General features: G+C 41.4%; 1 protein-coding gene across 1 annotated transcript in view; it reads right to left on the bottom strand.

Annotated features, from left to right (window-relative positions):
- Nucleotides 1-6,454: 6,454 nt before the first annotated feature.
- The window catches only part of LOC138663553 (oocyte zinc finger protein XlCOF22-like), a 41,038-nt gene continuing 35,105 nt past the window's right edge, over nt 6,455-12,387 (bottom strand). Inside the window, exon 7 of the mRNA XM_069749794.1 lies at nt 6,455-8,342. Within this exon, the coding sequence (XP_069605895.1) occupies nt 7,210-8,342 (1,133 nt within the window). The 3' untranslated portion in view covers nt 6,455-7,209. The remainder of the gene's footprint in view (nt 8,343-12,387) is intronic.

Below are 12,387 nucleotides of genomic sequence, written 5' to 3'. Positions count from 1 at the left end.
AGTTTTCTAAGACACTGTATCCACTAGTTGGGTCACTTTTGGATCATCTCCACCTGTGTATATATCTATATCCCTACCTTCATATGATGCGTCACTATCAGACATTAAGGAACTTAACCGGATGAGTGCAGTGTTCTTTCTTTTTTTCTGGTGGATGGAGCAAGACATGATGTCCCAGATGTGTTCAATCGGATTCAGGTCTGGGGAACGGGCGGGCCAGTCCATAGCTTCAATGCCCTTGTCTTGCAGGAACTGCTGACACACTCCAGCTACATGAGGTCTGGCATTGTCCTGCATTAGGAGGAACCCAGGGCCAACCCCACCAGCATATGGTCTCACAAGGGGTCTGAGGATCTCATCTCGGTACCTAATGGCAGTCAGACTACCTCTGGTGAGCACATGGAGGGCTGTGCAGCCATCCAAAGAAATGCCACCCCACACCATTACTGACCCACTACGAAACGGTCTTGCTAAAGGATGTTTCAGTTCTCATTTAATTATTTATGTCCCAAAGAGATTTTTAATGGGTTTTTCTTTATGATTTTTTGAAGGATGTTGCAGGCATCAAATTTTTTGGCCAAATTTTGTGCTAAGCATCTCATGTTTTTTTTCATAAATTTCACAAGCCATTATGCTATTCACATTTAATGTATCACACATTAATTTGCTTAAGTACAATTGAGTGCAGCTATTTCTCTATTTGCTATGTAATATAAATATAATAGCAAGATAGTAAGGAGTCATGTTATGTTCTATAAATATCATTACAAAAAATATATCATTTCATATATCAAGATATTCCCATATACAATACAAATATACTGTATATAATAAATCATGGAAAATGTATAGAACATTTATACTGGTGTTATTTGCAAATCAGATTTTAGTGGAATATAATGGTATTATATGTGCACGGTATGTATTAATATTTTTTATTTTTGAGATTAAGTAAAATGTCAAAATGTAGATATGCTTGTGCACTAAGTAACAGTGAATAATACTCGGCTCAAAAAAATAAAGAGAACACTAAAATACCACATCCAAATATCACTGAATGAAATATTCCAGTTGCAATTCTTTATTCATTGCATAGTGTAATGTGTTGAGAATAATAAAACATAAAAAGGATCAATGTAAATCAAAATTGATATCCCATGGAGGTCTGGATTTGGAATGATACTCAAAATCAAAGTGGAAAATCAAATTACAGGCTGATCCAACTTCAGTGGAAATGCCTCAAGACAAGGAAATGATGCTCAGTAGTGTGTGTGGCCTCCACGTGCCTGTATGACCTCCCTAAAACACCTGAGCATGCTCCTGAAGAGATGGCAGATGTCTCCTGAGGGATCTCCTTCAAGACCTGGTTTAAAACATCAGTGAACTCTTGGCCAGTCTGTGGTACAACGTGGCATTGGTGGATGGAATGAGATATGGTCTCTCGGATGTGCTTGATTGGATTCAGGTTTGGGGAATGGGCGGGCCAGTCCATAGCTTCAATGCCTTCATCATACAGGAACTACTGACACACTCCAGCCACATGAGGTCTAGCATTGTCATGCATCAAAAGGAACCCAGGGCCAACCGCACCACAATGGGTCTGAGGATCTCATCCCGGTACCTATTGGTAGTCAGGATACCTTTGGGATGGTCTGAGTATCTGATGTCCACAGATGGGGGTTGTGCTCACAGCCCAACACCATGCAGGACGCTTGGCATTTGCCACAGATCACCAGGATCGGCAAATTCGCCACTGGCGCCCTGTGTCTTCACAGATGAAAGCAGGTTCATGCTGAGCACATGTGACAGATGTGACAGAGTCTGGAGATGCTGTGGAGAGCGATCTGCTGCCTGCAACATCCTTCAGCATGACCGTTTTGGCAGTGTGTCAGTAATGGTGTGGGGTGGCATTTTTTTGGAGGGCAGCACAGCCATCCGTTTGCTAACCCTGGCTCCCAGATAAGATAGCTTACACCACTCCTTTAGCCACCACGTCTTAATTGTAACTTCAATTCAAAGCTCTAAATGCTGGCCCAGATCCACATACCTAATTCTTGACACATGGCTAAATTTTGCAGTGCCATTATCAAATTTCTACTGTAGGTAAATTGATGCCACGTTTCCTGTTGTCTGCCCCTAATTTTGGAAAATATTTGCACTCCTAGATGGGTCTTCTTCATATGTGACGCCTGCTGCAGTATGGCTCCCAGACTGGCAGTTCTGCACTTACTTTTAATCAACTACCAGTGTTATTATCCTTACATTTTTCTAATATTAGTACTCTACCAAGCTGATATTTGTGCCACCTGTGTCTGGCAGGGGAAACATAAAATTGAGCTGTTGAATGAGGTATCAGGGCTCCCAGCAAAGAAGGCTTACACCACTCCCATAGCCACCATGTCTTAATTGAAACTTCAATTCAAAGCTGTAAATGCTGGTCCAGACCCTATCTCATGCATGGCTCATGGCTGACTGCTGCTGTGCCATTACCAAATTTCTACTGTGGATCAATTGATGTCACTTTTCAAGTTGCCTGCTAATAATTTTAGCTGTTTGGGAAGTTTTTGGTCACCCCTTAAGGTGTTGTGTATACTTTTAGTTTGGCCTCCCATTGAGTTTAATTGGGTTCGGGTACGTCCGTAGAACCATTTGCCGATCATGTTCGGCGAACGTCTAAATGTTCAGCGAATTGAACTGAACCTTGAAGATTCGCTCATGTTTAGTGTAGACCACCTATCTCTCATCAAAATGAAGAAGTCATGGATCTTCAGACTTTTGTACCCCAGTCACAGATTGGGCAGACTAGGCGATGGTGTCGTTTTTAGTGTCATGAATTGATTTTGCATTATTGAAGTCTGTGATATCTATCTGGTGTCTTCTGATGCTACAGCTGCTGATTTTACAAGCAACATTTTGAAATGTGGAGACTCCCAAGTTGGGTTTCCATCTGGTGGGCTGCCTGTGGTGGAAGGAGTGTCAGAAGCCTATTATGCTGTTTCTACTCTGTATAAATTGAAGCCACTTTAGTGCTGTGTCAATTATATTTTAAAATCTGGAAACTCCAAGTTGGGTCTCCATCTGGTTGGTTGCCTGTGTAAGTAGGGCTCCCAGACTTACTTTCTGTCAAGTATCTGTGTTACTTTCCTTACATTTTTCTACCAATATTACTGTATAAATCTGACGTTTGTGCCATCGGGGAGTGGCTGGAAAAAGAAAAAAATTGAAGGTGTTGTATAAGGTATTAGGTCTCCCAGCTAAGAAGGCTTGCACCACTCCCATAACCACTAGGTCCTCATTGAAACTTCAATCAAAAGCTGTAAATGCTGGGCAGGCTCTGATACCTCATGCATGGTCCATGGCTAACTGTTGCTGTGTCATTTGCAAATTTCTACTGTGGGTCAATTGATGCCACTTTTCCTTGTGTCTGCCAATAATTTTAGCTGTTTGTGAAGTTTTTAGTCACCCCTTAAGGTGTATATGTTTGGTTTTGACTACCATTGACTCTAATAGCGTTTGGGTACGTTCGGCAATTTCAACCGAACTTTGAAAGGTTCGCTCACCTCTACCGGTGACCACTGATTATGTTCTGGTGGGTGTCTGGATTCTTTTTTTCTACTGATATGCGCATATGCAGACATGTGCTTTCGGAATGACCTTACTTATAATGACGTGGTTGACTTTTTTTTCACTTAAAACGCCTCCAGTCACAGCTGCCTCCTGATTAGATCCCTGACATGCACTTATGGAAGAGTTAGATACTGGAATAGGCGCCTCAGATGTTATACATAATTGTCAATCAACATTTTTCACTCTCTGTATGAATATGGATATGATGGATTCACTACACTGCACTTTACTGATGAAATTCTATAAATATTAATGAATGTGCTGACTCTGACGCTGGAAATTAATTACTGTTAAGCCCTTTATTAGCTGTATTAATGTATAATGGATTTACCTATAAAAACCTTGCTTTATCACTTGTACACTGCTTGAGAAAGGTTCTTAACAAAACTGAAACATTGCTGAGCCCCAATGGGCTATTAAATCAAAGATGCTCCTAAATTTCTTGATGGAGTGCCGCTGTTTGTTTTTTTTTTAGCTATCTGAAGGTTTGATAATTGCCTGAAAGATTTTGCACCCGAATTGACTTTATAATGCATGCTTGTGCTGCTTTTTTCTAGATAGAATGATAGATACATAGAATGATAGATAAAATGATAGATGATATGACATGGAAAAAAATGAAAGAGACAAATACTTTTAGATTTACGGCTTATCTCGTATATGTGCTACATTTTACTTTTCTTATCTTATGCTCTTATATTCATACTTTCTCTTCTGCTCCTGCTCCATCAATGGATAGATATAATTATAGATAGATAATGATATATAGATACATAGATAGATACATAAATAGTGTAATGTTTTGCACTTGCTCAGTTACGGTTAAGGTAGGCACAGGAAGCGGTTTCATGAAAATGTCCAGGCTGGTTTATTAAAACTGCATAAACCGCTCAGAAAACCAAACAAAAAAACAGCCTTTTCTGGCACAAAGTGAAAACACAAAATAAAAAGTCTTTACAGGACTGTGTCTTTGCCCGCTCAGCTTCCAGTTCTCAGTGTCCAGTTCTTAAAAAAAGGGACACTGTCACCTGAACTTGGAGGGAACAATCTTTAGCCATGGAGGCGGGGTTTTTGGGTGTTTGATTCACCCTTTCCTTACCCGCTGGCTGCATGCTGGCTGCAATATTGGATTGAAGTTCATTCTCTGTCCTCCATAGTACACGCCTGCGCAAGACAATCTTGCCTTGTGCAGGCATGTACTACGGAGGACAGAGAATGAACTTCAATCCAATATTGCAGCCAGCGGGTAAGGAAAGGGTGAATCAAACACCCAAAAACCCCGCCTCCATGGCTAAAGATTGTTCCCTCCAAATTCAGGTGACAGTGTCCCTTTAAGGCCTTAGCACAGATCAACACACAGGTGATCCACATATCTCCAGACCCAGACACTGAATGAGACACTTGGTCTCCATTTTATCTGCCAAACCAGGCCCCGAGGTGGAGATATGCGAGTAGTCATTCCCATCCATTTTTTTGACTACTCATAATACCCAGCCCTCATATGCCATATTAACTCTTTCAGCATTATACGTGCTGGAGCATGATTTCCCGGGCTTACATCACCGAAGCTACCAACCAAGATGAAACATATCATCCTTCAAGGACCTGTCTGGCGGCCATCTTACAATAGATAAAATGATAGATTATATGGAATGGGAAAAAATGAAAGAAACGTGACAAAAATGTTTTTTAGGTTTCCACTTTATCAGTGCATAGGTGCTTAACTTTTTTATATTTTACTTTTAACTTTTCTTCTCTTCTGCTCTTTTATTCCGACTTTCTCTTCCGCTGCTGGTTCAATGATAGAATGATTGATAGATAGATGGACAGAATGATAGATGGATAGAAGGAATGATAAAATATGAAAGGGACATGACAAAAATGTGTCAATTTACTGGTTATCAGTTATGTGTACTTTTTACTTTGTGCTTTTCTTCTCTTCCAATCATGCTCTTCAGGCCTCTTCTGCTGTTTCAAGCAGAAGGAGACACAGCAATGGCGGCAAAATAGTTCCAGTGCAAGAGTCAGTAACAAGTGTGCGGGCGCATGCGCACTTCTGTTTTTAGGTTTTGCCCGCGGTAGGACTAAGCTTACCGTGCAAGCGCGAGGCGTGATATGTCTGTGAAGGCGCAAGATTTTGAACATGGATGTGGATGATGCAACAGGCGTCATTTACCTCAATTAAAGAAGGAAAACAGCAAGCAGCACCCAGGGAGAGGGGTGGAGAGTCCCAAAGCCACACGCATCGGACCGGATCGACCCAGTTACCATACAGTGTGGGAGAAATTGAAAAGGTTTTTTTGGGAGGCACACAGGGGGAGTGAGGGGGTTATATAAGGATTTATGGAATGCAGCTCAGATGCAGAATAAGGTGATATTTTTACCTTCTATGGGACAAAACTGGTAATCAGTTCCCTTCTCATGGATCATGTTTGCTGCTATTAAAACAAAAACACTTCTAAAACCTCCCATGCAGGCGTTGTTAAAGCAGTGCTGAGACGTGCGTTCCCTGGGGCTCATGTGAGGTTGCTACATCATGTGAGCAGTGCACCCAATCAGTGCTGGCTTCGCTGTCCCTGCCTTCAGACAAATTGAACATTACAAGGAAGTCAAAGAGAGCAGCAGCCCTGGCTTCCTTTTAATGTTCAATATATCTGAAAACAGTGAATTCAGCCCTGATTGAGCGCAGGGCTCGTGTGATATATCAACTTCACGTTAGCCCCAGTAATGCGAGTCCCAACACCGCTGGAATTTTACCAACATAGGAGGCGAGTGTAAGTGCTTTTATTTTAACGAAGCGGAGAACATAGGACATGGGGAAAGGATGTGTAATAAAATCTAATCTTTATTTTTAATGGTGGTGTACATCGGTGTGTTTTTGTCCAGTCGGATTTGACATTAATATATTTTAACAAAGCCAAACATGAGGAATGACAAGAGGATGTCCTAGTAGTAGACAACACTTTTAAAGAAGATACAATTTTCCATTCAAACATTTCCAATATTCTGAACATGAAAAAGGCTTCTCCCGTCTCACTTCTATGACGTTTATGAAGAGTTAATTTTCAAGCAAAATAGTTCCCACATTAAGAATATATAAGTTTTTTTTCACTGTGTAACTGTTCTGGAGACTAAGAGATGATTTCTTCACAAAACATTTCCCACATTCTGAACAGGAAAAAGGCTTCTCCTCTGTGTGGGTTCTCTGACTATCAAGGTGCACTTTCTGGTTAAAACATTTCCCACATTCTGAATATCTAAAAGGTTTCTCCCCTGGGTGGGTTCTTTGGTATATAACAACATCTGATTTCAGGTTAAATGTTTGCAACATTATGAACATATTAAAAAACCTGTGTGAGTTCTTTGACATACAACACAAAATAATTTCTGGTTAAAATATTTCCCTCATTCTAAACAGGAAGAGGGCTTCCCCTCTATGTGACTAATCTGGTGACTAAGAAGAGATGATTTCTTCTCAACATTGTTCCCACATTCAGAACATGAAAATGGTGGCTTCACTCCTGTGCGAGTTCTGTGGTGCTTAACAAAATCTGATTTCTGGTTAAAACATCTATCCTATTCTTAACATGAAAAAGGCTTCGCCCCTGTGTGAATTCTCTGATGTTTGATGAGACTTGATTTCTTTGTAAAACATTTCCCACATTCTGAACATGAAAAAGGCTTCTTCCCTGCATGGGTTCTTTGGTGTACAACAAGATTCCATTTCTGGTTAAAACATTTCCCACATTCTGAACACGAAAAAGGCTTTGCCCCTGTGTGAGTTCTCTGATGTTTGATAAGACTTGATTGATCAGTAAAACATTTCCCACATTCTGAACACGAAAAAGGCTTCTTCCCTGTGTGGGTTCTTTGGTGTATAACAAGATGTGATTTCTGGTTAAAACATTTCCCACATTCTGAACAGGAAAAAGGCTTCTCCCCTGTGTGAGTTGTCTGGTGTCTAATAAGAAGTGATTTCCATATAAAACATTTCCCACATTCTGCACATGAAAAAGACTTCTCCCCTGTGTGAGTTCTCTGGTGGGTAACCAAATCTGATTTCTGGTTAAAACTTTTCCCACATTCTGAACAGGGAAAAGGCTTGTCACCTGTGTGAGTTCTCTGGTGTCTAATAAGAAGTGATTTCCATATAAAACATTTCCCACATTCTGCACATGAAAATGGCTTATCCCCAGTGTGAGTTCTCTGATGTCTAATAAAAAGTGGTTTCCATATAAAACATTTCCCACATTCTGCACATGAATATGGCTTCTCCCTTGTGTGACTTCTCTGATGAGTAACAAGAGAGGATTTCTGGTTAAAACATTTCTCACATTCTGAACAGGAAAAAGGCTTCTCCCCTGTGTGAGTTCTCTGGTGCCTAACAAGATGTGATTTCTGGTTAAAACATTTCCCACATTTGGAACATTTATTCTCTATTGTGTGAGTTATTTGATGTTTAAGAAAATACTTTTCAAGGGGAAAATTTCCATATTCTGAATTTGAAAATGGCTTATTTGCTTTAGGAGCAGTGTATTTTCTAATGCTTATATTCCGACTTTGATTTTCCTCAGATGATTGATCTTTGCTGCGAAGAGATGATGTTATATCTGGAGTAATAGCATTCACTTCAATTGTATGCTGTGGGATCTCAAGGTCATCTGATTTAAACATTGAAAATGTCAGCTGTCCCTCTGATATCCTCATACAGTAATCTGCCAAGAATAAAACAAATTATTATTATTTTTTTTTTAAACTTCTTTTTATTAACTTTTAAGATAACAAAGTGTACATTCAATACAATTAGATATGTCATATAGCAAAATGATACCCAAGAACCCTAACCCCCCCCCAATCCCTCCCAAACCCATCTCTGCGTGCATTGAATATAGAGTTATTTATGGGATAGGTGTGTGACCGCCAATTCGCTGCTCTAGATACCATTGGGTATTTTCAAAATGGTCTCGGAGTTTGTCCCTAACCCCCAGGGGTAAGGATGGAATGAAGAAAGACCATGTGTTTAAAAATTTACCAGACATCTTTTCTTTACTCGTCAACGCGTCCATCCATTCCATTTTGAAAAGGAACATAATCTTAGCATGGATGAGAGACTGTGGTGGGACAAACGGACTTAACCAGTGCTGTAATATGCTTTTCCTAGTAGCCGAGGCCCAGATCGTGAGAGTAGCTTTAATATGTTTAGGTAATTTGTGTTGATTTTCACCTAAAATGTTAAAAATAGCCCATTGTGGTGTAAGTGGGAAATTAATCCCGCACATCGTCTGCAACCCATCATGTACCATTACCCACAGCTCCTGGATCTTTGGGCAATCCCAGAGATGATGATTTATATCGGTATTTCGTATTTTACATTTGGAGCAAGAATAAGAATTTGAAGGAGACATTCTAGACTGCAAATAAGGGGTAATATAGGCCCTGTGTAATATCAGTAAGGCCATATCCGTATAGCTACTGTATGCCAGTATCTTTCTTTGTGCTAAAGTGGCTTCAAGGAAGTCACCTGCCCCGAAACCTGGGATATCCTTTGACCATTTTGCTAGTCCCGTGTCCCTCCCTGTTGTGAATTCTGTGGCTGAATTCACTCCTGTGGTCACAAGTGGTACTGCAGCTTCTGAGCTTCCTCCCTCAGGTGTTCTGGTGAGCTCGTTAACTGCTTCATTACTTAACTCCGCCTGATGCTGCTATCCTTGCTCCTTGTCAATGTTTCAGTGTTGGATCTGAGCTTCTCCTGATTGTTCCTGTGACCTGCTGCTCTGTATAGCTAAGTGCTTTTTGCTTTTTTGTTGCTTTTTTTCTGTCCAGCTTGTCTTTTGTTTTGCTGGAAGCTCTGAGACGCAAAAGGTGTACCGCCGTGCCGTTAGTTCGGCGTGGTGGTTTTTTTTTGCCCCCTTTGCGTGGTTTTGCTTTAGGGTTTTTTGTAGACTGCAAAGTTTGCTTTACTGTCCTCGCTCTGTCCTAGAATATCGGGCCCCACTTTGCTGAATCTATTTCATCCCTACGTTTTGTCTTTTCATCTTACTCACAGTCATTATATGTGGGGGGCTGCCTTTTCCTTTGGGGAATTTCTCTGGGGCAAGTCAGGCCTATTTTTCTATCTTCAGGCTAGCTAGTTTCTTAGGCTGTGCCGAGTTGCCTAGGTAGTTGTTAGGCGCAATCCACAGCCGCTTTTAGTTGTGTTTAGGATAGGATCAGGTGTGCAGTCTACAGAGTTTCCACGTCTCAGAGCTCGTTCTTGTATTTTTGGGTATTTGTCAGATCACTGTGTGCGCTCTGATCGCTAAGCACACTGTGTTTCTGGATTGCCTTCATAACACCTGTCATTAGCAAACATAACAGTACAAGGAGCCCAACTAATGATTCTCAATAGAGGGAAAGAAAAAGTTCTGACATCATTTTTTTTTTTTTTCCTGCTCTGTGTTCACCTTTTTTTTTTTCCCCTAGACATTTGGGTGATTCTGGACACAGGTGTGGACATGGATATTCAGGGTCTGTGCTCTTCAATGGATAATCTCGTTATAAATGTACAAAAAATTCAAGATACTATTGATCAGAAATCTATGTTAGAACCAAGAATTCCTATTCCTGATTTGTTTTTTGGAGATAGAACTAAGTTTCTAAGTTTCAAAAATAATTGTAAGCTATTTCTGGCCTTGAAACCTCATTCTTCTGGTAATCCTATTCAACAGGTTTTGATTATTATTTCTTTTTTGCGCGGCGACCCTCAAGACTGGGCATTTTCTCTTGCGCCAGGAGACCCTGCATTGAGTAGTGTCGATGCGTTTTTCCTGGCGCTCGGATTGCTGTACGATGAGCCTAATTCAGTGGATCAGGCTGAGAAAAATTTGCTGGCTTTGTGCCAGGTTCAGGATGATATAGAAGTATATTGTCAGAAATTTAGGAAATGGTCAGTACTCACTCAGTGGAATGAATCTGCGCTAGCAGCTTTGTTCAGAAAGGGTCTCTCTGAGGCTCTTAAGGATGTCATGGTGGGATTTCCTATGCCTGCTGGTTTGAATGAGTCTTTGTGTTTGGCCATTCAGATCGGTCGACGCTTGCGTGAGCGTAAATCTGTGCACCATTTGGCGGTACTGCCTGAGGTTAAACCTGAGCCTATGCAGTGCGATAGGACTATGACTAGAGTTGAACGGCAGGAATACAGACGTCTGAATGGTCTGTGTTTCTACTGTGGTGATTCCACTCATGCTATTTCTGATTGTCCTAAGCGCACTAAACGGTCCGCTAGGTCTGCCGTCATTGGTACTGTACGGTCCAAATTCCTTCTGTCCATTACCTTGATATGCTCTTTGTCGTCGTTTTCTGTGATGGCGTTTGTGGATTCGGGCGCTGCCCTGAATCTGATGGATTTGGATTATGCTAAACGTTGTGGGTTTTTCTTGGAGCCTTTGCGGTGTCCTATTCCATTGAGAGGAATTGATGCTACACCTTTGGCCAAGAATAAACCTCAATACTGGGCCCAGCTGACCATGTGCATGGCTCCTGCACATCAGGAAGTTATTCGCTTTCTGGTGTTGCATAATCTGCATGATGTGGTCGTGTTGGGGTTGCCATGGCTACAAACCCATAATCCAGTATTGGATTGGAATTCCATGTCGGTATCCAGCTGGGGTTGTCAGGGGGTACATGGTGATGTTCCATTTTTGTCGATTTCGTCATCCACCCCTTCTGAGGTCCCAGAGTTCTTGTCTGATTATCAGGATGTATTTGAAGAGCCCAAGTCCGATGCTCTACCTCCGCATAGGGATTGTGATTGTGCTATCAATTTGATTCCTGGTAGTAAATTCCCTAAAGGTCGATTATTTAATTTATCCGTGCCCGAACACGCCGCTATGCGCAGTTATGTGAAGGAATCCCTGGAGAAGGGACTTATTCGCCCATCGTCATCACCACTGGGAGCAGGGTTCTTCTTTGTAGCCAAGAAGGATGGTTCGCTGAGACCGTGTATTGATTACCGCCTTCTTAATAAGATCACTGTTAAATTTCAGTATCCCTTGCCATTGTTATCTGACTTGTTTGCTCGGATTAAGGGGGCTAGTTGGTTCACTAAGATAGATCTTCGTGGTGCGTATAATCTGGTGAGAATCAGGCAAGGAGATGAATGGAAAACTGCATTCAATACGCCCGAGGGTCATTTTGAGTATCTAGTGATGCCGTTCGGACTTGCCAATGCTCCATCTGTGTTTCAGTCTTTTATGCATGACATCTTCCGTGAGTATCTGGATAAATTCCTGATTGTTTACTTGGATGACATTTTGATCTTCTCAGATGATTGGGAGTCTCATGTGAAGCAGGTCAGAATGGTTTTTCAGGTCCTGCGTGCTAACTCTTTGTTTGTGAAGGGATCAAAGTGTCTCTTCGGGGTGCAGAAAGTTTCATTTTTGGGGTTCATCTTTACCCCTTCTACTATCGAGATGGATCCAGTTAAGGTCCAAGCCATCCAGGATTGGATTCAGCCGACATCTCTGAAAAGTCTGCAAAAGTTCCTGGGCTTTGCTAATTTTTATCGTCGCTTCATCTGTAATTTTTCTAGCATTGCCAAACCATTGACCGATTTGACCAAGAAGGGTGCTGATTTGGTTAATTGGTCTTCTGCTGCTGTGGAAGCTTTTCAGGAGTTGAAGCGTCGTTTTTGTTCTGCCCCTGTGTTGTGTCAGCCAGATGTTTCTCTTCCGTTCCAGGTCGAGGTTGATGCTTCTGAGATTGGAGCAGGGGCGGTTTTGT

Source organism: Ranitomeya imitator, chromosome 2 (genome assembly GCF_032444005.1).
Source record: "Ranitomeya imitator isolate aRanImi1 chromosome 2, aRanImi1.pri, whole genome shotgun sequence".
In the NCBI taxonomy this organism is placed as follows: domain Eukaryota; kingdom Metazoa; phylum Chordata; class Amphibia; order Anura; family Dendrobatidae; genus Ranitomeya; species Ranitomeya imitator.
Note: the sequence above shows the minus strand (reverse complement) of the source record. Positions and strands in the feature narration are given on the sequence as shown.